A 24,520-nucleotide genomic window follows, 5' to 3' on the forward strand; every position below is an offset into this window, starting at 1 on the left:
TTGATATTAAGCATTTTGAGGGACCTCGATTCTGTTTAAACTAACCATTGGTCATAGATTTTGCTCACGGGTGAATGCTTGTATACAGATCATATGATATAATGTATTTTCTTCAACTTGGACTTTACTTATCATCCATAAACTTTCAGATTCTTACACATTCATCATACCCTTAGACTGATGCAGAAGCTTCAAGATGTTTTATGTGGATTTCCATTGACCCAGCTTCTTTATGTTTTTCTGTTAGCCTATTTTGATCTATTTGAAATAGTTGTTCCTGAACTCTCCTGTTAAATCTGAGCCAACATAAAACAATTTATTTTCACAGTCTATTTGATAACTTGATATATGATGCTATTTGGCTTAAATGTGAATTTCCATAAAAGGCTGTTTATTACCCATCAGGAATTAAAGCTCAGATGATCTTGTCAATGCAACCTGATGTAGATTTATGTTCCAGAAGGTCCTAAGGAGCATATGATCATTGTCGGTTTCTCTTCGTAATACTTATGCACGATTATAGCAAGTCTTTGTTGTACACATTGATTATCTCATGACTGATGGTATTCAATGTCTTATATCCGAAGTATTTTAACCTTCTCTGACCTCTTTTATACCTTGAGTATGACCGTCTTTTTGTCTTTGTTAGAAGCTATGGATTAGGGAGATTTAAACACCATCGTTTTGGTCTCCAAAGGATAAACATATGACTTTGGGGGGCAATTGCTTCACACCTGAATGTGATAGCCCTCTTGATACCTTATTGGAGCTTTGTAACTAGCAGTCGGTGAAGCCTTTTTCCAGTGACCCCTAAACCACAAGCGGAATGAGCAAACTTAAAGACTCAAAGCAGCCACTTGAAGGAAGAAACCAGCAACAAGGCAAATATACTGCCTTGAAAGGGTTTCACCCTAGCCTAGTCAAGCCTCTGTCAGAGACGAGGCACCAGATCCTATTCCACAACAAAAACAAAATCCTACCTTGAAAAGGATTTTTTGGTGCTTAGGAATGAGACAGTGAAGCCTGGATCACTGTGGATGCTTATGCTTATGGAGGATCTACCTTGAAACGTTAAATTAGTGATCCCCTACCGCTCACTTCTTGAGGTGCTTTCCCTGCCAACTCTTCTTTGAGTATTGTGGAGACCTTGCCTAACATTAAACAGACTCTTGAAGAAACAGCAAAAGAGTGTATCAGAGATTGGGCCTTAAAGGGATTAACCAAAAAAATTTGAGAGATTGGAAGAAGTTAGTGCCTCAACTGCTTGCTGAAAACCTCAAAACTGGCCTTACTGCATCTGCGTCTTACTGTAGTAGATGCACATATATGTGCACTCCAAGTACACCTGCAGTAGATACAAGTGCTCAAATATGTATCTGAGCAGACATATCAGGAAACTGGTTTGCTATTTCTATGAAAAAAGCAAGAAAATATTGTATTTCCTTTTCTGCCATCAATATGGCTCAATGTTGCCCTTGAATTGGTCAAAATTCAATCATAGGATTGGCAACGTAGCAGCAAGGTTTGTAGAGTTATCACTTAGAGTTGTTCTTCATGGTTGCAATCTAATCCTTAGATTGGTATGTAGTCCTTGTTGATTAGATCTGTACTCTCTGACTTAATAGCCCATAACATTCAGATAATTTATGCATTTGTAATAAGTTTTAGATGAGCTCCGCCTGCGTATAACTGTTTAGTTATACACTGCCGGTCCCAAGCCCGGATAAAGGAGGAGGGTTGCGGTAGGCCAGTGATAGCCAGCATAAAAACTTAGTCACACCCTATGAATATGAACCAATATGAGAATTTCGTTGGGGCGTTCCCTACTGAGCGACGCGCTGTACTCTATAAGCCCGGAGGCAGTGATAAATGGGCAAGGATTGCTAGGTCGTCGACCAGAAGCGACGCGTCACACCTGCGCTCGGGTGTGGTGTCAAATAGGCAAGGGTTCCCTCACTTTGTTGGATGGGTGGGGGTAAAAAAGATAGTTCAAGACCACAAAATTAGGTTAGCCACTTGAAACATAGGGTGTAACGCCCCAAAATTTCAAACTTGCAAACCTTTCAAAAAAACAGACAAGAGACTAAAAAACAATCTCTTCATCTCAGAGATGGTTTACGAAATCAGCGGAAGACTATACTTTTGTTAATTTCAGAAAGGCAAGCTGACAACTTTGGGCGCGTTAGCTAAAGGAACCAAAACGCACAACCCATGCTACTTGCAAACACTTGAAAAAAAAACACTTTCATTTAAGAAGTTCTCCAAATAGTACAAAATTCGGATATCCCAAGGAAAATCCGTTACAAAACCCCAAACAACAGGACGCGAGCTAAGAGCAGGAAGAAGGACGTCTTGGAGCCATCTTGCCATCACGCCATCGCTTGTGGTGTACCTAATCATCACCTGTACCCATAGAATGGGTTAGTTTCGCGAAAAACTAGTAGGTGCACAAGAGAGACTACAAGGAACTGAATTATGTAAATTTAATTCAGTAGGTTACGCAGTTTAAAGCAGATATGCAGTTAAACAGGTAAGCAATGCACACAGATAACTAGTGCAATCAAACAAGTAGTGCAAGCAAACAAGTAGTGCAAGCGAATAAGTAGTGCAAGCGAGTCAATAGTGCAAACGAGTCAGTAGTGCAAACGAGTCAGTAGTGCAAGCAAATCAATAGTGCAAGCAAATCAATAGTGCAAGCGGAGAGTGTTAGAATATATATATATATATATATATATATATATATATATATATATATATAATCTCTTTTGTATTAGTTTGCCTGATAGGGGCATTTTTATCTTTTCACATATAATTATAGTTGTTTTCTAGAAACATCTATATTCTATTTTGTTCTATTTTTTTTAGTTTATTTTCTTTTTTTATCTTTCTTTTCTTTGCCATTAGGGTGTTAGGAAAACCATGAGCAAGAAACAACCAAAAGGAAACAAAAAACAAGAACGATCAAAACAAAACACAAGAAGAACACAGATTTACGTGGAAAAACCTCTCCTCAAATCCGAGAGAGAGTAAAAAACCACATCCGCCCAGAGAGAAATCTTATTACTCTTTTTCAACAGTTACAAGATGGAGAAAGAAAAGCAAGAATATAAACAAGGCAAGGGTGACAACCCTAACCCTAACCAAATCGGGTCTGATCCACTGGAAACCGGGTCCCAAACATAAGTCCAAAAAAATTTCTTGGGGGCGGGGGGGGGGGGGGGGCACCCCCCTATAACCCCCCGCTAGGGGCGGCCCCCCCTAGACCCCTGCCGCCGGGGGGAGGTCTCGGACCCCCTTCCTGCAAGGGCAAAAACAATGAATCAGGCTCCACAACTCATCATAGGGGTCCCACTCATAAAGTCGTTGGGGGCCCCAACAGTCATAAATATCACCATTGGGAGCTCCCCAACGTCTCTGCGAGGGGAGCTCCCAATGGCCTCTCCTCTCTTATGATGTATATAAATAGGGGTGCGTTCCCCCTATTTCTTTCATTGCTTTCCAAGCACCTTTTTAATAATATTTTTATTCTTTTACTTGTTGGTGTTGCCCTTTGAAGGCTTTTTGTATTGTCCCATCCTGGACTTCTTGTTTATGCACTTTTGTGCCTATTGTGCCTTTGTAATTGTCTACTATTGAACTTGTTTGGTGCTTTTGCACCTTATCCTTATAATTCTGCATAATTCATTACAGAAACAACATGAACATGTAGACATACCTTATGTTCGAACTCACAAGAAATTCATTCATCATGCTTGAACACTGCACAGATCACAGCCCTCATATTGGATAAGAACACATGGATGAATGCAATGAGATGCAGTTTTCATGCATATCTATGTAGCCCAATGCCTTCATGATGGAAGAGTTGGGAATTGCATTGAAGCGCTCACATCTGCCACTGTAGCCCATGTACTTGCATATGGATCTGTAGTCCATGCTATAAAGTATAGATGAAGCCCAGATCATTGGCGTTTCATCCATAAGTAACAAATGCATTATTTAATTCACAAGGGCAAGAGTGCATGCACGTGAACTTCTAATGAAATCACCACATCCACGTTTTCTGCATAAGAAAAAGGAAAAACTTCTTGTAGTGTTGCCAGTACTGGTAATAGTCTTGTTGGAATAAAGTAAAGATATATGCAGCAACACTATAAAATATTAACTTAACAATGGAGTAAAATATTGAAAATCTTTAACACAAAGTAAAAACAAAAGGAGAGAGATTACACATCTCGTACAACCTCCAAGACCTCTATTTATAGCTAAAAAGGTAAACCTATAACTGTCACCTCCTCATTAATAGCCACTACTCATGACCCATTTATAACTTATGAATTACATAACTTACTCCTTAAGTTTAAGAACCACAACACAATCGTGGATTCTAAAACGTCTCTAACGCATACCCACTAACCCATGACTTATGGTTACCCATTCACGTAACCCCCTTTTGCATCATATTCTATCACTCCCCCTTGATGCAAAACTTGATACACCTAAAATGGATCTGAATTTCACAAACTTTGAATAGCTAAGTGCTTTTGTAAATCCATCTGCAATTTGGTCATTTGTAGAGCAATATTTCATTGCTACAGCTCCATCTGCAACAGCTTCTCTGATAAAATGATGACGTAACTCAATATGCTTGGTTCGTCCATGGAACACAGGATTCTTTGTCATGGCAATGGTTGCTTGATTGTCACAATAGAGTTCTGTTGCATTCGCTTGTTCTTGATGCAAGTCCGCCAAAATTCTTCTTATCCAAATAGCTTGACATACAGTTGCATTTGCAGCAACATACTCTGCTTCTGAAGATGAAAGTGCCACTGTTGCTTGCTTCTTTGACATCCATGACACGGCTCCTGATCTAAGATTAAAGATGAATCCACTTGTGCTTTTCTTGTCATCTACAAAACCAGCCCAATCACTGTCAGTAAAGCCAATTAATTTAAACTCAGGATTTGATTTGTACCAAATCCCATAATTAGTGGTAGCTCGAATATAACGAAGGATCCGTTTTGCTGCTCCAAGTTGATGTATCGTTGGACACTGCATAAACCTTGAAATTAGGCCAACAGGAAATATGATATCTGGACGAGTCTGTGTAAGATACATTAGCCTTCCAACCAAACTTCTATACAACCGTTCATCAGCCTTCATAGTACTATCATGTACTGATAATTTCTCATTAGTATTCATGGGAGTGGAACACGGCTTGCATGACACCATGTTAAACTTCTCAAGTAAGTCTAAAGCATATTTTTCTTGAGAAATAAAAATACCATCAACACTTTGTTGAACTTGAAGTCCAAGAAAATAGTGTAACAACCCTAAATCTGACATTTCAAATTCATGCATCATGTCCTCTTTAAATTCTTCAAAAAGTGTACTTGACGAGCCTGTATAAATTATGTCATCTACATAAACGCAGACAATAAGAAAGTCAGTACCTGATCCTTTTACATATAAAGTGTGCTCACTCTCACTTCTGTGAAATCCTCTTTGCATTAGATATGAGTCCAATCTCCCATACCAGGCTCGTGGTGCCTGTTTAAGGCCATAAAGCGCCTTTTTCAACCTGTACACCTTCTCTTCCTTCTCTTTAACAATAAATCCTTGAGGCTGGCAAACATATACCTCTTCTTCCAAGAACCCATTCAAAAATGCTGATTTTACATCAAATTGAAAAACTGATCATTTCATATGAGCTGCTAATGCCAAAATAATTCTAACAGTTTCAAAACGTGCAACAGGAGAAAAAGTTTCTGAAAAATCTACTCCAAATTCTTGAGCATACCCCTTAACGACTAACCTTGCTTTATATTTTTGCACGCTCCTATCTGCATTATATTTAACCTTGTAAACCCATTTCACACCAATAGCATTTTGACCTGTGGGTAAATCTACAAGTTCCCAGGTATCATTTTTCTGAATGGCTACCATTTCTTCTTCCATGGATTTTACCCATTCTTGTTTCTCACTAGCATCCTCGTAGCACATAGGTTCTTCAACCAACAAGGCAAAAGTACACGATTCATAAATCTCTTTTATGGATCTTACCTTTTTAGGTGGTGAGTCTATGTCCTCATTATCACCATTGTTTTGAGACATACTTGTTGAAGCTTCCAATGTCTTATCAGATGCAAGGGAAATGACCTCCATTTTTGACTTATCTGCATCTTGATTCCAAGTCCAAGAGCTTAATTCATCAAAAATAACATCACGACGAATGATTAAACTCTTAGATGTTGGATTATATAATCGATACCCTTTTGTTGTGTCACTATAACCAACAAAAATGCATTTTTCACTTTTCTTATCCATCTTGCTACGATCACTATAATCGATCAAGGAATAAGCAACACAACCAAAAATTCTTAAATTACTTATATTTGGCTTCCGCTGCCACCACGCCTCATATGGAGTCATGTTACGCACAACTTTTGTTGGAGATATATTGAGTAAGTATACTGCTGTGTTCACGACTTCAGCCCAAAATTCATTCGGGAGTTGTTTTTCAGTACAGTTTTTCCGCTCAGCTACACCGTTTTGTTCTGGTGTTTTTCTTACTGTTAGCTGCATGCGAATTCCATTTCTTTTGCAAAACTCTTCAAAATCATTAGACAAAAATTCTCCCCCTCTATCTGTGCGTAGACACTTTATGACATGCTCACTATCCTTTTCTGCAAAAGACTTGAACTCTTGAAATTTTTTAAATGCTTCTGATTTTTGAGAGAGAAAAAACACCCAACTCATGCGAGTAAAGTCATCAGTAAGCAATAAAAAATATCTACTATTATTTAAGGATGGAGTATTCATGGGACCACAAAGATCTGCATGAACTAACTCAAGAGGCTTTCTAGCTCTCCATGTCTTTCCGATGGGAAATGATAAACGATGTTGCTTCCCATATATGCACCCTTCACAAATTCCATCATTACACGTTATACTAGGCAATCCCAAAACCATGTTTTTGGTTCTTAGTATTTTTAGCCCATTATAATGTAAATGGCCATATCGTAAATGCCAAAGATGTGATGGCTCATCCTCTTTACCAATTAAGGCAACATCATTCACGTGTGTAAATTCAAGAGGGAACATTCTATTAGGTGCCATCTTGACTCTTATAAGAGGTTCAGTGTCCATTCTCCTTTTTCTCATTTCACATATTCCATCATAAAAGTTAAGTGCATACCCATTCTCAATTAATTGTCCAACACTCAATAAATTGTATGATAAACCAGGTATATAATAAACATCATGAATCATTCTTTTATTACCTGATTTAACATCAACTTCAATAGTTTCCTTGCCTTCACTTTGTACCTCTTTGTTGTTTCCAAGACGAACATCATTCTCATGGACTCATCAATATTGTGAAAAAGTCTTTTTTCACCTGTCATGTGGTTACTACACCCACTATCTAGAAACCACATATTATTAACCTTGGTTTCAAATTGTGCAAGGAAAAGATTACCTTGTTCTTGTTCTTCAGCAACATTAACCTGTTTTTTTTATTTCTCCCAACACCTTGCTTCCACGTGCCCATACTTCTTGCAATAATGACATTGTTTGTCTTTATAATTTGGCCTTTGATTGCTTCCATTGTGCCGACCCATTTCAAATCTTCCACGACCACGACCACGGTCACGATATCCTCCTCTACCTCTTCCTTTTCCTGGATATTTATTCTCTAAGGTACCTTCGCCACTTGTTTGCTTGTTGGAAATTTCTACCTTGGCCTGAAATGCATGTACAATGCTTTTTTCGGTTGACCTGTTCAATCTAGCTTCATGTGCCAAAAGAGAACCCATTAATTCGTTAATCGAATAATTATTCATGTCCTTAGATTCCTCTATAGCTGTGACGACATGATCAAACTTTGGTGGCATGCTTCGTAGGATTTTTTCTACTACCTTTTTATCATCAATTATTTCTCCGAATGTTCTCATTTGATTTACAGTAGTAGACATTCTAGAAAAGAAATCTTGCACAGGCTCATTTTCTTTCATTAGCAGGGTCTCAAAATCTCTACGAAGTGTTTGGAGTTTTACAATAGTTACCTTACTATCTCCATGATAGGCTTCCTTCAAAATAGTCCATGCTTCATTCGACTTGGTGGCTGTCGCAATTCGAGGAAAAATACTTTCAGTCACGGCTTGCTGCAAAACGAGAAGAGCCTTGGCATCTCTCTTACGCAACTCCTTTACTTCACTTGCTGCCTTTTCTGTTGCTTTTGAGCTTCGTGTCTCTACAAAACTATTTTCAACTAGATCCCAAAGATCTTGAGAAATGAAAAACGTCTTCATCTTAATACTCCAAAATTCATAATTTTCTCCATTAAAAATGGGTACCAAGGCATGTGAGAGATTTATAGAGTTCAGATTTGTACCGTTAGACATCGTGAATTACACTACGTAATTACCAACCAACTTGAAGATCCAGCTTCGGCAATGATCTTCGCAATGCTCAAACACACCCAGCTTAATCGAACCTGGGGCTCTGATACCAAACTTGTTGGAATAAAGTAAAGATATATGCAGCAACACTATAAAATATTAACTTAACAATGGAGTAAAATATTGAAAATCTTTAACACAAAGTAAAAACAAAAGGAGAGAGATTACACATCTCGTACAACCTCCAAGACCTCTATTTATAGCTAAAAAGGTAAACCTATAACTGTCACCTCCTCATTAATAGCCACTACTCATGACCCATTTATAACTTATGAATTACATAACTTACTCCTTAAGTTTAAGAACCACAACACAATCGTGGATTCTAAAACGTCTCTAACGCATACCCACTAACCCATGACTTATGGTTACCCATTCACGTAATCCCCTTTTGCATCATATTCTATCAAGTCTGACATTCTCATTGTGTTTTGAATCTTTCTTCCATTAGGCTTTTCCCATTCATCACTGCTTGTGTGAAGGAAATAAGATTTTTCATTGCTGTCAGCTCACCATCAGTTCCAGTCACCCGCTCCCTCAGTGCCGACATATTCTTCTTGAGCTCTTGCCACTGTGACGTCTTCATCATTATCCCTTTTTGTATATCTTCCCTTCCCTCTCCTTCCAATTTGAATCCTACTTTCCAGACTCTTAAAATGAACTCGCAGTTCATGAACTGGTCACCTGATACTGGCCAGCACAGCAGTGGTTTTCCTGCAATTATGGCCTCCACAGTTGAATTCCACCCACAATGTGTTAGGAAGCAACCAACTGCTTCACTTTCTAGAACCTCCCTCTGTGGAGCCCAGTCCACCACCTTTCCCCTGCATCCAACCCTTTCTAAGAACCCAGTTGGCAGCATTGCTTGCCATGTAATTCGTAACACCCAGAGGAATGGCCTAGCTAAGGTTTCCAATGCCATCGCTAACTCAAATACATGTTGTTGGGCTGACAGGCTAACCCAGCTTCCAAATGAGATATAAACCACTGAACCAGTGCTCTGCTTGGCCAACCAACCAATGCAACTATCATCTTCTTCCCACAAACTAGGATTATGCTCAATGTGCCTCGTCAATGGTCCCACAAGGAATAGACGTGGATCTGGGGAAAGCATAGGGCCCACAAGAGAGATTGAGGGTCGTTCTTGTGCTTGATTTTCTTCTGGAAATGAGTTGATTAGGATCCACTGTAGGGAAGTTGAACGTTGCAGTGTAGCTAACCAAAATTTGAACCTGAAAAGGCTGGAAGAAGTATTTCCAACCAACCATGGTAAGTGGGCTGACTTTAGCTTTGGTAGAGAGGGTAAGAAGCTTGCCATCTCTTCTACCAATGGAGCACCTGCATGAAGAAAAAAAGTCAAGTTGGTCTTCAACCTTCAACTTTCTTAGATCAATACAAATTGCACAAATTTCATAATTTCAGCTGTGTTATTAGGTGTTGCATATAACATCTTCAACTTCATGAACTGAAATGTTTATAAATGTTTCATTTTTGGACTTGATCAGGTTATGGATCATGCACAGTAGAAACATTGAAGTTCCTGAACTTGGTCATCATGTTCCATGCAATACAAGACATTCTATACCAGGTTTGAATCATACCGTCAATGGCAGAAATAACGCCCTTGTGGATAAACTCTGGGATAGCCTTGACAATGCTATAGGTGGCACACATGGCTGGCCAAAATCCAGCAACCGGAATTTGGCAACGGTCTGCGACACTGATTGCCCAAGATGCCAGCAAGTCAACAATCACACAGGTGATGCCGCCTTCTCCATGGCCAAAGCTTTGAAGAAGTTGCTCAAGATGCGGAGGCATGACGTTCTCCATGAAATGCGAGATAGTGAAAAAATCACGAGGTTGGTCATCATCCAAGCCATCAGGGATAGACATGAACACAACTCCGTTATCATCATCATCACTAATGTCAGTGCATGATAACTGAGAATGCATGAACTGGGGATTGATGAGAATCGGTTGGAAGCCTAGAAGGTTCAAGGCTGATGCAAGTTGAACCATGGGGGAGACATGGCCTTGTGCGGGGTAAGGTACCAACGCCACCTTTGGCCTTGGTTGAGTCCTCATTGTGCAGACTCCTGTCGATAAGCTTAGCCTTGGTTTCCTTTATATACGACTCACAGCCATGACAGCGTGAAGCTTGGCCTCTCTTCCCACAGCTAAATTCAACACATGGGATATTGCATTTTGGCACGTTTTGTCACATAGCGAACTTGTTACTTTTCAAATACACATGAATATTCCTCAACAGGATAAAGCCAATTTAGAACCCCACTTTGCATCCACTAAAGTAATAACTTTGACCTTGCCTGGATATGTGTTTGGATGACACCAAAAATAAAGGCTTTTGCTGTTTTAGGAAATTCCTGAAAATAGCCGTTTGCTGCTTTATGAAATTCCTGAAAATCTGGGAATTTCCAGATTTCCACTGGAGGCTGTCACATAAACATGGACAAAGAACATACATGCTATTCTTTTTGTGATTTCCTATTATAAATAGCATATATAATGAGATATGGCACACAAGTAACTTGAAGTGTACAATTGGAGAGTACATTTGATCCCAACCCCCCTGAAATGTGTAGTTTTCCTCATTTTAGAGTTCCTACTAGCACTAGAAAATCCTGTATCCATAACTAGATTTTGAATGTCATTGGAACATAATCTGAAAAATCTGAAAATGAGGGTTTGCCTGAGGATACTTAAGTATAACCGTGTCATTAAATGTGTGAAAAGAAAATATTTTTTTTTGGTAATCTGGTCGTTATATTAATTCTGTGAGTCTTCTAGTGAAGCATGTCTGGTACAAAGTTGGCCTATATTAATCTAAATAGCTACAAGACTTGCACTTCTTTTGTTCTCTTTTTCTTTATCCTTTTTTCATCTCTCTCCAACTTGCATGCGTTGGCCAAAGACAGGCGTGTTGCATGTGCATAAAGACCGCAGCTTTTTTGACTTTAAGAGATTTATCTTTTCTTTCTCTTTTGTATTTTGAAATCTTTGTGGAGCCCTTTTCTACTCTTTAAGCTAACTGGACAGAAAAAAGTGCAACCCACTTCGAGATTCCACTGGAGAAAACCGTGGTCCATATATAGGAAGTTGATCTCTGAGTCACAATTGGGGGGACCATATGCATACTTCTTAGAGGCTGCATTTTGTTGTTCAGAATTTCCTGGATAATGGTGCTTTTCTAAATCTATCATCTCCACGTTTCTAGCCAAGTGGGCTAGTTTTTTGAGGCTTTCCTCTACTTTGTCAGGATGGCAGTCTCTCTCTCTCTCTCTCTAACATGTCAAAACAAAATCTGCAATTTCAGGTTTTATAAAGAGTTAAGAGTACCCGCCCAATAGGTCGGGCATAATTTTATCTTTTTTTGGTATTATTATAAATAAATAAATAAGAAAAACTAATAAATGTTAAGCAAAATTGAAAGAGAGATACCTAATTGGCAGGCTTAGGAGAATAATGAATAATGCTTGAGGATGAGAACCGACACTGTAAAATTGAACATTTTGGCTTTTTATAGCTTTTGGAACGCTAATGAGAGAGTTTGGAGTTTTTTTTATTAGGCCAATGGAAAACCCCTCATCACTAACAGCACATTCATAGGCATATAAGGCATCGATTGGTAAAATGCTTGAGGTCTCCCTCACCCACCAGGGAGTATACTCAGCTTTGACTTTGCGGCAAGGGGTGGCCATCGTGGGTTTCAAACGTGTGATGTCCTGTCAACTTGGTGATATTTACAAGTCACCCATACGGGATCAGTGGAACCCTTGGGAGTTGGAGACATTTTGGTTATGAAGAGAGAGAGAGAGAGAGAGAGAGAGAGAGAGAGAGAGAGAGAGAGAGAGGCAAAATGGAGCTCTCCATCTTCGTAAAAAAGCTACAAAATTACCATTTAACAGAACCCACAGAGTTGCAAATTTCCACATTTATAATTAGGAAAACATATGGTGGTTCTGTACTTAACCATACAGATGTGTTTATCAATATTTAATTACTATGTCAAAAGGTTTTATCATATTTGATACATCATGAGATTCTATCTTTGACAATTCATGTAGATAATGGTGGTTTAAAAATGACATAAAACATCACGCTTGAATAAACTTAACACAGATGATAAACAAAACATGCTAAACATGATTCAAAGATTATATTTTGCTTTTGGAGGTTAAATCTATGTAAATCAAGTGTATACCACTATAAGTTATAGGGCGTGTATGAATGCATGTCCCACGTATCGCATGGGATGCTGCTGATGCGCGTTCCTTGACCACAATCAAACTGCTGATGTGCGTCCGCAGGATGCGGTGGACGCCTTTTTTGTGTGCTGACCCCAACCCCACCCCTGCCATTTGCATTTGAATCCCTTTTTTCTGTACTGACGCCTTTTTTCTGCATTTTAATCCAGGAATTTGATTGAAATGCAGGAAAGGCATGATGCCTGATAGTAGGGGTGGGACTGTGAGAGAGCAAATAAACATCCATCCTGTCTTAAACTTCTTAATAGAACTGATTAGTTTCAGTAAGAAGGTATACTGACAAAAGGTGCATGGAGACTGCCCTTATGATGCACTTGTGAGGAATTGAAAGGACACCCATGTGTACACTACATTCCCATGTTGAAGAGTACCCCATTCCCCTTTCAATTGCCTCATGTACCAAGTCTCCAGATTCAAATGGCGAGCAAGAAAACGGTCTCCTTTCTCCATATATAAATTACACTGCCTTCATTTTCAGTCCGATTTATTAATTTAATGATGTTTGGCTCATTGTTGTAAGAATCATTGCCAATAAGGAGATTCGTACTGAATCGGCTCAAAATCTATTTTACAAAGGGCCAATTCGGTTTCTTATATTTTTAGGGGGTCTTAAAATTTTTTTTATCATTTTTTAAAATTTTTAATGAGATATCATCTTTGATTCCGATCAATTTAGTTTTATTTTAAATCGGCATATTCTCTGCATCATTTTCAAAATCAATTCAGACCCCAAACCGATTCTAACAACATTGATTTGGCTTCTAACGGTAAAAGTCAATTCTAAATTCAGCTAGAATTGGTGATCCAAGTAGATCCAGGGGTAGTGTTGCATACCAGCCGAGCTTAGGCTCCTTCCAAAAAATAGCAGTTCAAGCTGGAGGACGGTGGGTTTCAAACTACCCACCTCCTCAATAAACGGATAACTGTAACCCTTCTAAGCAAGGATGTGCTTACTTTATCAACATAAATTATTTATATACAAATACTAGGTGCCATATATAACTACGTAAACCGATCTTATTCGGGCTAATCGTGCTCAACCGAGCTTGATTGCATGATCAAGCTCGGATCATTTATGTGTACCGAGTTTGAGCCCGTGGTCAAGCTCGGCTCATTTATCTACGCAAGCATGTTCGAGCCGAGCTTAAATGAGTCAAGCTTGATCTGAGTTCAAGCTAGCTCAGCTCGTTGTGCACCCCTATCCAGGGACCTGACTGAATGAATTGGATCAACATTTGGGTTTATTAGAAAATTCAGTAAATACGACGCATCCAATTTGGAACTCGTGCAATTTTGTACGTGACCGACTTAATTAGGTAAGTATTCCTCTTTTTAATTAGTAGTTAGATCCTATCCTATTAGGAATGAAAATATAATTTAATCAGGAAACACGGTTCGTATTTAGAATAAATTCGAGAGAGAGAGATGCCTAAAACAAGATGTTCCCTAAATAATTTACTATTTTAGTGAGGGCCACGGAGGGACCCTATTATGTGCGACGACGGATCAGGTGCAATCACATTGCACAGTTTAGCGTTCCGTGATCCGCCTTCCATCTTCTATTGGGCCCCACGACTGACAGGCTGTATCCCATCCCAGAGATGCAGGAAGGTCAGGTGAAGTGGCACACTCAAAGTGTGATCTGCCAGCTTATGTGACCGTATTTGATGGTATCATCAAGTGAAGAATCGGGTGTAGACTTTCTAGAAATTGAATGTTTATCATGTCATGAAAGAAGATTAAAGAGGGTAGACACTTAGTGAAAAGTATGTCGCCTGTATTATCCAATGAATCAGTGGTACAGCTGCGCGTGACATCCGTCATCATATTCAGGAAAGAGAGGTGGCGTGTTGAAAGGGATCCAACTATTTTAATCAAACGTGCTATGGCTCTTGCCTAACCTTTAAACAAACCACGATACGATCACATGGAGAAAAACAACATTAAAAATTATAAGCATCATTCAAATTATTGAAGCATGTTTAGGTATCAAAGCACCATCTCCAAGTAGTGGTCCCACAGCAGAACGAACTTGCCAAATTTGTCATTTCTAAGGACCCGTGGGGTCTGCTCATGTGGTTAGCAGGTGAGGGTGGAGGGCGGTGCATACCCCGCATCCCGAGTACGAATCGCAGCATGGATGCCCCCATGTGCAATAAAAAAGCTTGGTGTACCTCTTGGGGTTGGTGAGGCCCTTAGGGATTTTACCACTGCTCTCATGACGGTTCACGACTTGGTTTTCCTTTGACTTAGCTTAAAGGAAAAATACACATTTCTATAACGAAACTACTGTGACATATATTGCAGTAATTTGGAAATATAAAAAAGAACACTGATTTTTCTCATGTTTAAAAAAATAATTTTGTTCGTAAAGATCAAAAGCACACACTGCACACCAAATTTACGTAACACTGCACACCAAATTTACGTAGTGGTTCTCTCTCTCTCTCTCTCTCTCCTACTTATTCAGAGAGAAGTTGAAGCCTTTATATAAATCAACTTGGTACAGGCCTTTCCCAATCCTTGTTTTAGAAGAATTCTTCTAAGGAATTACAACTAGCTTTCTTTACATGTGAGACTCTCTTTATATATGGTTTGCTTGAGAACAGCCTTCTCAATGTTTTCTCTTTGACTCCTTGGTCACGAGATGACGTGCATATGAGCTTTAGATGTGGATCCATACTTCTAAAAATCCCCCTCAAGCTCATCTCTCTATCCATGAGATTGAGCTTGTCTATGATAGAATTGAATTGAGGTCCTGAAAGAGGCTTTGTCAAAATATCTGCAAGTTGATCTTTAGATAATATAAATTTCACTTTCAATTGCTTGTTTTTTACTTTCTCGAACAAAATAAAAATCTATTTCTATATGCTTGGTTTGGGTGTGAAACACCAAAATTGCAACAAGGTAAGTGGCTCAAAGATTATCGCACCATACAAGGAAGTTTAAATTGATTCACATGCAACTCCTTCAACAATGTTAACCAGGTTAGTTCATAGACTACTGCAAAAGTTTTATAATTTGGTTCTTGACTTGGAAACTATATGTCAACTTTGAGGACTTTTAGGAAATCAAGTTTGAGCCAAGGAAAGTAAGATATCCATTCATTGACTGCCTATCATCTTGACAACTAGCCAATTCGCATCTTGAAACCCCAACAACTGAAAACCTTTAAACCTTTAAACATACAACTCATACATGTAAACTAGTGTAAACTGAGATTTTCAAAGGGTTTTTGTAAATCTAACACTGAAAAGGCATTTAGTGTGGTCCATTTGCTTGGAATCAACTATTGGATCATCGTAATTGGATCCAAAATGTAACTTTGTATGCTTCAATATTTACAAAAAATCTAAGCCTTTTGATTTTTGAGTCTTAAAAGATCCTTCTTATACATCATAATCAAATGATCTAAGGGTTTGTTTTCATAAAACTACGCATCTAGATTGCATCCGTACAGTAAAATTTTAGAAAAAAATACAAAAATCTCGGTGCATATCAGTTTATATATTTGTCTGGTTTATTACATATCCAAGTTACCTTACCTTGATGTACCTTAGAATAAGTTTGACATGACTCTGAAGAACTTGAGATGGTGCATAAATGAATTGACACGCATTATTTACAAAATAAGTTATATCTAATCATGTGAAGGTAATATCCTGCAAGGTACTGTCAATGCTTCGATAATGTGTAGCATTTTCGAATGATTCTCCTTCAAACTTAGACAAATGAACATTCACAACTACTTGAGATAAGATCAACCGTCTAGAAGAAGGTACAAATTTAATTCCCAAAAGGAAACATGGTCCCAAGTCCTCGATTGAGAGTTCCCAAGCAAAATCTTAAATCAACTTTTTTATCTCAAACCTTGAACTACTAGTAATTATAATATCATCAACATAAATAATAACACGTGATTCTTTGGCAAAGAGTGAACTAGTTGGTCTCCATAAAGTCCAATTGAATTAAGTATACATTTAGGTGTTCAAACCAAGATCTTGGAGCCTACTTCAATCCATACACAACACAATCTAATTCGCAAACACAATTTGAATTTTTTTTTTTTTACTTTGAAATGCATCAGATGAATCTTAAATACTTTTTCAATAAGAAATCCATGTAGAAGAGCATTGTTTATGTCTAATTGATGTAGCACCCGTTCACAAGACCCTTTACATGCAGGTATCAAAATAGTAAAAACCTTTCTGTTGACTGTACCCTTTTCATCACAAGCTGAGCTATTAAACCATCAACATGTCTCTTGATTCCCAACTAAGTTTGAGAGGCACAAGGGTCTAAGTGTCATTATGAATAAGTGTGGAATATTCAGCCATCATAGCCATCTGCCACTTACTTTCTTGACAAGAATGCACAAAATCTATTGGTTCTACTTCTTGTGTCAATTCACTGATTAAGGCTACACTTGTAGGATATTTGGCAGTGAGAAAAGTTTTAGGTTTCAGTAGTGTGTCATCTTGAGAACATGTAATCAAGTGGTAAGTTCTCAAAGGTGAGTGTGGTCGGTTATCAACAAATGGTATTATGTCAACAACCAAACGTAATAGGAGGAAGACACAAACTCAGCACTAGGCTCCGACACCTCATCACGAACATCACCACTTATACCAGACTATTGTGACTCATCAACCTGATTGGGAACCTGACTTGTTTCTGATTGTATTTCGGCATAAGGGACCACTTCTATTATAGTGAGATCGCTAGGAATTGGCAAACTAATAGTGATAGGTAGCCTTGACCAGTTTTCACTTGAACTCCCTTTCCACCCAATGTTTTTACGCCATTTTGATACTTCTATACTATTGACAGGTGAACGTGTTCTAGCATATAAAAAATTTCATTTCATCAAACACATGCCTGGATACAAAGACTTTTTTTGCAACTGGATTAAAACAAAAAAATCCCTCAGAGTTAACACGATACCTCAGAAAGACAGTAGTATGTGCAGCCAAATATTTTCATATATTCATAGTTAGGATTCTTTCCGAGAAGAAGCTTATAAGGAGTTTTGAATCCAAGATTGGGAGTTAGCTGCCTGTTAATAAGATCTCAATAGTAGGAAAAGTATCAACCCAAAATCTCAATAGAAAAGAAACACGCATCAACATACTAACCCCAGTCTCAACCCTGTTCTTGTGCTTCTTCTCGGCCACCCCATTTTGTTGGAGAGTGCGAGGGCACAACACCCACCGTTTGATCCCAAAGTCAGTGAGAGATTTTGAAAATGTACCACTCATGAATTCACCACTACCATTTTTATGAAATATCTTAATAGCACGCACAAAGTTGCTTTTCAATATTTTTTTTTTTAATTTTTAAAGCAATTAAAAGTGTCATGTTTTCTGACTAAAGGAAATATCCAAGCAAAGCAGGAGAAATCATCAATTATTAACAAATAATAATGATATCTTGGAAAAGGTCCCCACAAATATGCATGAACAATCTCTAATGGTGATGAAAAATGAATACCCGTCTTTTTTAAACACAATTTATGTGTCTTTCCAAACACACAACAAGAGCATAAACTAGGCAAAACCATATCACTAGAAAATAAAGATTTGTTTTTATGCAAAAATAATAAAATTATCTGATTAGGATGTCCTAATCTACAGTTCTCTATTTTTGTGTCATGCAAGATTAGCTTCCATTGCTCGACTCACACATCCCACTGGCCACATGTGGAGTCCACCCTTACTGCACCCCTCTTAAGAGTATAGTTCCCTTCTTCAAATCCTTTACACAAAAGCTAGAAGGGTGAAATCCTTTACACAAGACAAGACTTAAGATCATACCAAGGTTGCCATACCAAGAAGTGAAAGTGAGGAATAGTAAAAAAGCAAAAGCAATAAGCGAGGCCATTTAAAATTTATAATAAAAAGTGAAGAATTAATTTGAAAGTAAAATAGGAATTGAAAAGGAGGTAATATGAGAATTGAAGGGAAAGCAAATAAAAACTAAAACAAAAATCATTATTTTTGAATTTCATATTTTTTTAGTGTAAGAACTAATGTTTAGTCAAAATAAAAAAATGAGAGTTATTGATGAAACAAGGGGTGAAAGAGAGATAACAATGGAGAGATAGGATGAGAGGGAGAGAGAGAGAGAGGAGAAGAGAAAGCGATTTATGTGGTTCGGCCTAGAGGACTTACGTCCATGGAAGGCATGCAGTCAATCTCCATTCCAAACTGATACAGAGTACATGGGATTACACATATAAAAAGGGAGAGAGTCTAAGGCGATATGGATTGGATGTCTCTATCGCATCTCCAACAAACTCTCCAGAAAGGCAAACACTCATCCAAATGCAACAACGTGAGTCCTTATCATTAGAATGCATGAAACCTCTGTGAAACTTGCAGAATAGATCTCCCACAAATGTAGGAGAATTGTCTTCATGGGTAGAAGTGTCCAATGCCTTATCCAACACTCCCTCTCAAGTTAGAGAGAAGATAGCCATCAAGCCCAGCTTGTCTAGGGCACTCAACATTAGGCCTTGGTGGTGAACTTGGTGAAGATGTCGATGAGCTGTTCTGAACTTTGGGTATATGGCGTGCAGATCTCTACGAATTGGACTTTTTCCCTAATAAAGTGACAATGGAGCTCAATGTGTTTCATACTCTCGTGAAAAACTGAGCTGGCGGCAATGTGTATGGAAGCTTGGTTGTCACAGTACATCTTAATTGGAGTGTCCACCTTGAATCTCATTTCATTGAGTAGGGACTTGACCCATGTGAGTTTATAAGCGATAGATGCCATGGCTCTATTCTTGGCCTTAGAGCTGGATTGGAAAATGATTCTCTACTTCTTGCTTTTCCAAGATATTAAATTTTTCCCCTACCAAGATGCAATATCCTATGGTGGATTTTCTGTTGATTTTGCTTTTTGCCCAATCGATGTCGGAGTACCCCACTATATTGTGACGTCTGTTCCTTTTTAGCCAAATGCCTTGTCTGGGAGTTTTATTGATATACCTTAGAATACGATTCTACAACTAGCATATGTTGTTGTTTTGGGGCATGCATGAATTGACTGACTAGGCTTATTGTGTATGTGATGTTAGACCTGGTGACAATGACATAAATAAGCTTCTCCACTAACCTATGGTAGTTTTTGATATCCTTGATGGCTTCTCCTTCATCACTGCACTTATGGTTCTGTTCGATGAGGGTGTCGACATGTTTGACGCTTGACTTTCTGGTATCTTTTAGGAGATCTAGAGAGTATTTTCTTTGTGAGAGAAAAATGCCTTTTTTGGAGTGAACAACTTCTATCCCAAAAAAGTATTTGAGCTTTCCTAGAGCTTTTATGCCGAAGACCTTACTCAGGTAGTCTTTGAGATTTTGGATTCTCGTTTTATCATTCCCAGTAATTACGATATCATCCACATATACTAATAGGAAAACTTTCATATTCCCAAAGATTTTATAAAACATGGTGTTGCCTACTAAGGAGCATTTGTATCCCTTTCTTAGGAGAGTTGTATGAAGTTTTGAGTACTAAGCTCAAGGAGATTATTTTAATCTGTAGATTGATTCGCTAAGCCTGCATGCCAGATTCAGGTTTCTCTCTTGAGGATGTCTTAGAGGTAAGTGCATATAGACCTCCTGCTTGAGGTCTCTTTGTAGGAACACATTTTTGACATCAAGTTGGTAGATATGCCAGTTATAGTTTGTATCTATGGAAAGAAGAATTTTGATGGAGCACATCTTTACAACTGAGGTAAACATTTCAGAGTAGTGGATGCCTTGGATTTGGGTGTACCCCTTAACTACAAGCCTAGCTTTGTGTCTTTCTATGGACCCATTATTGTTAAATTTTATTTTAAAGGTCTATCTGCACCCAATGGGTTTTTTCCCTCTTGGAAGAGAGACAATGTCCTAGGTTGCAGTTTTTTGTCGAGAGATCTCAGCTCCTTATTCATGGGTTTTTTCATACAATGGATTCATTGGCCTCTTTAAAGTTGGTTGGTTCTTGATGGGTGGATAAACAACTAAGAAATACCACATATTGGCTAGGGAGTTGGTCATATGAGATCCATTCTTCTATGGGTTATCTGCATGCTTTGTAAGTTACAAAATCATTAAGACATTGAGGAGGCCGAGACATTCTCTCAAAATGTTAAGGAGGAATTAGAAGGGTTTGGGTGACCTCTATTTAGAGTTCTCATGATCTATCACTCTCTTAGTGGTTGGTCTGAATAAGAGATTGAGTGGATGGTGACTCTTCCAGATTGTTCAAATTGGAATAGACGGAGGTGACACAGGTTCTCCCCTTGACTGGTGCTATTGGTGGTCTTGAGAGACGGAAAGAAAGATGCTTTCTTGTCAAAGCGATATCCTGAGAGATAATCATTTTTTCATTTTTGACATCGTAGCACTTGGATCTCTTTTTGTTGGCTAAGTATCTAAAAACACACATTTGACTACCTTTTTTTTTTTTGTGGTAGAACGAAAGTGTATACAACACATCTAAACGTTCTGCTTCTTGAGTTTCCTTTTGGGCAGCCGCTTGATTAAGTAGTAGGAAGCAGTGACTGCTTCACTCCAATAGTCAATAGTTAGAGAGGACATTAATTTGAAATAGAAGACCCCTAGCCACTTTCATGAGGTGCGATTTTTTTTCTGTCAGAGACCTTGTTGTGCTGTGGGTTTCCTATGCACATGGTTTGATGGGTGATGCCGAGACTTCACTCAAAGCTGTCAAAGAGGAGATTGAGATACTCAGTCTCATTATTACTTCTCAGGTTTCTAATTTTGGAGTTGAACGTTAACTAAGTCAACAAAGTGGCTTAGAACCTCGTCCTTGGATTTCATAAAGTAGACCCAAATGGTCTTGGAGTAGTCGTATGTAAAGGTGACATAGTACTTGAACCCTAAGTATAAGGTGACGGGAGCGGGGCGCACACATCCAAGTGGATGAGCTCAAAAGGCGAGTTTGAGACTATTTTCAAATATGAAAATGGCAGATGAGTCATTTTGGAATATTGACACTGTGAAGAACCGATGCAGATATTGGGAAAGAAAGCTTTCAAAGCATTATTGGATGGATGTCTAAAACACGTATGCCATTTATTTCACTCATCACACTTATTAGCTTATAAGATCAAGGCACATATGTCATAATCCAGAGTATAAAACCTGCAAACCTCTTTGCCTTCCCCAATCATCCTCTCCATCGTGCGGTCCTAAAAGGTCATATTATGAGAAGAAAAAACAACGTTGCAGTTATAAGACTTGATTTTACTAACAGAATAGTTATGGGACAGGAGGTAGGAGCATAGGAGTTCATTTCATTCCACATGGCTCTGAGAGTTCCCAAGTACTCGCTGAAGGGTTTAATCTTTTTGAACTTACTGATCTGTTGGGACAGTTGATACTGTTGGGCGAGGTTGTTCTGTTCCCTGTACAGTTCCTTGACGGAGGACCAGAAGGCTATAGCAGTGTTTAAAAAAATGAATCTTTCGGTGATGCAAGCCTCCATTGACTTGAGCAGCCAGAACATTATGAGGTGGTCGAACGATTCCCACTCAACGAACAATTAGACATGGCGGGGCACAACTTGCAGCCATTGACATGTCGAGCTTTCCTTTTTTTAGCTTAGGTACAGGGTAGCCTACTTGGACCAGGACAAGTAGTTGGTGTTGTTGAGAGGCACCGTGGTGATTTTGAGGGCCAGATTAGACTGTTTCTAGACGCCCACCTTGGGAGTGGTCGATTGAGACGGGTTTCCATCCGAAGCCATGAGGAGAAGGCAAAGTCAGGCTGCTAGAAAGCTCTGATCCAGAGAGGGAGAGCTCTCGATCGAAAGAGGACAGGCGATGCAGGACTGCAGTGGTTACATGATTGCGGTGACAAGTTCACCAAAGCAATAGAGACGACAACAAGAGGGATGACTCCTGCAGGGACGAACAGGAGAGGGCTGCATCGCTGATGTGGTGGCAACAACAGCCGTAGAGGTTAAGGGGGCAATGTGAGAGTGACTTTGGTGGCACGTCAGCTGCAGCGGCAGTAGCTTTGGTGGACTGTAGTGGCGGTATGCAGATTGATAGCAGAAGAGTACCTCTGCAGCAAAGGGGTATTAGAGGGTCAGGCAGTATCCTGCTCTAATACCATGACGAAGCAGGGGGTGGAGAGAGAGATAACAATGGGAGATAGTATTTGAGGGAAAGAAGAGAAGAGAAAGAGATTTATGTGGTTCGGCCAGAGGGCCTACCACATATGGTTCCACGGAAGGAGAGGGTGGTGTATGTTCCCCCCTATGATTATCTGAATCCCACGTCTGTGTTCGGGGCTTTGAATGAGCACCACGTATACAACCACATGGGGCTCGTACTCCCGTGTATGCTGACATAACTTTGCATCAGACTCTGGTGTTGTTGCAAAGACTTAAGTACCCTTTTTTGCTATTCTTCTCGTAAAGTGATGGTTTGAGAAAATGACAAAAATGCCTTTCATTCAAAAAAGAAAAAATAAACAGTTCAAAAAAAGGACAAACATGTCTTCCATCCAGAAAGTCGAAGATGATGTTGATTCTTCAAAGACTTCTTCTTCTTTCTCCGTAAAACACTGTAAAACCCTCTCTCTCTCTAGAGAAGAAATCAAAGAAGGATTCTTGAAAAGACTTAAGTGCCCCAAAGATGATTATTTAAGACCCAGTCTTTGCACTGCAGGATTATCCGAGAAAGAAATCTCCCCTGGAGGAGGCCATGAACATCAACCCTCTGACTCCCTTCTATTTCTGCTTCTGTGCACATCCAGCAGAAGATCATACATTGCTCCATCAAGCACCAACTGACCTGCACATTGACTCTTGTGGAACCTGATTCAGAGATTTTACCTTTACAGGAGGAGGGTTTGGGGGCTCCTCCCAGCGTGGGTATCATCATTCAACTAAATGAGTTGTAGATCCTGATTCAGAGTTTTTACCTTTACAAGAGAGGGGTAAAACCTCATCTCACTCTCTCTCCCTTCTCTCTCTACTTCTGTGCACATCCAACAAACGATCCAACATTTCTCCATCAAACACCGACTGACCTGCACACTAACTATAGCATCGTTCAACTTGATGAGTTGTGGAGCCTGATTTAGAGTTTTTGCCCTTACAGGAGGGGGGTTTGGGGGCTCCTCCCAGCGTGGGTAGCATCATTCAACTTGAAGAGTTGTGGAGTCTGATTCAAAGTTTTTACTCATTCATATTTTAAGGCATTAGATCTCATGTTTGAACATCCACGCATGTGCAGTTTGCTTTAATCATGTTCAGTTGCTTTCTGGATTGTACTTTGAATTCTGGTGTATTTTAGATCTATCGATTTGTATGTAACAAGAGTTCATTTTAATCTGAAGTTTTTACTGCAACTTCATGCATATGTGTTCATGCTCTTCATGAAAAATCAGATCATTCTAAGTTTGTTTGACCCACTTTAAAAATCGAGATTCAAAACCTGTTATTTTGCACAGTCAAGATTTTAGCATAATCAGGACCAACTTGCGGGAGTGATTTCTCCCTAACCAAAGATGATCTTTCAGAACCGTAAAAAGTGTTGTTTTCTAAATTGAATCTAGTTTGTTAATACCAAATTTCAGTGATTTCTATGGGGTTTTCATACCAGGTTTTGGTCAAAAACCATAACCCTGTCACCTTGTGTCATTTTAACAGCTTAGATTTTGATCCATTTTGTTTGAATTTTATTTCCCTAATGGGAGATCATTTTTCAATTCTGTAAAATGGGTTCTCTTTGTTTATGTGTCTAGT

The 24,520-nt window shown here is 38.9% G+C and overlaps 1 protein-coding gene across 1 annotated transcript; it reads right to left on the reverse strand.

Moving 5' to 3' along the window:
• Positions 1-8,877: 8,877 nt before the first annotated feature.
• LOC149837472 (UDP-glycosyltransferase 82A1-like) lies at positions 8,878-10,554 on the reverse strand. Its single transcript, XM_090007389.1, has 2 exons — positions 10,064-10,554; positions 8,878-9,800 (listed from the first exon to the last, which is right to left on the reverse strand). Exons 1-2 carry the CDS (start codon positions 10,545-10,547, stop codon positions 8,884-8,886), a joined length of 1,401 nt encoding a protein of 466 aa, XP_089863515.1. The 5' UTR covers positions 10,548-10,554; the 3' UTR covers positions 8,878-8,883.
• Positions 10,555-24,520: the final 13,966 nt, after the last annotated feature.

This window comes from Nuphar pumila, chromosome 5 (assembly GCF_984573655.1).
Source record: "Nuphar pumila chromosome 5, dmNupPumi1.hap1.1, whole genome shotgun sequence".
In the NCBI taxonomy this organism is placed as follows: domain Eukaryota; kingdom Viridiplantae; phylum Streptophyta; class Magnoliopsida; order Nymphaeales; family Nymphaeaceae; genus Nuphar; species Nuphar pumila.

Bases quoted from the DNA above. Each gene is read 5' to 3' on its own strand.
- LOC149837472 (XM_090007389.1), bottom strand. From the start codon at position 10,547: ATGAGGACTCAACCAAGGCCAAAGGTGGCGTTGGTACCTTACCCCGCA. The intron at 9,801-10,063 runs GTATGATTCAAA...TTCTTCATGCAG, and splicing joins CGTTATTTCTGCCATTGACG to GTGCTCCATTGGTAGAAGAG.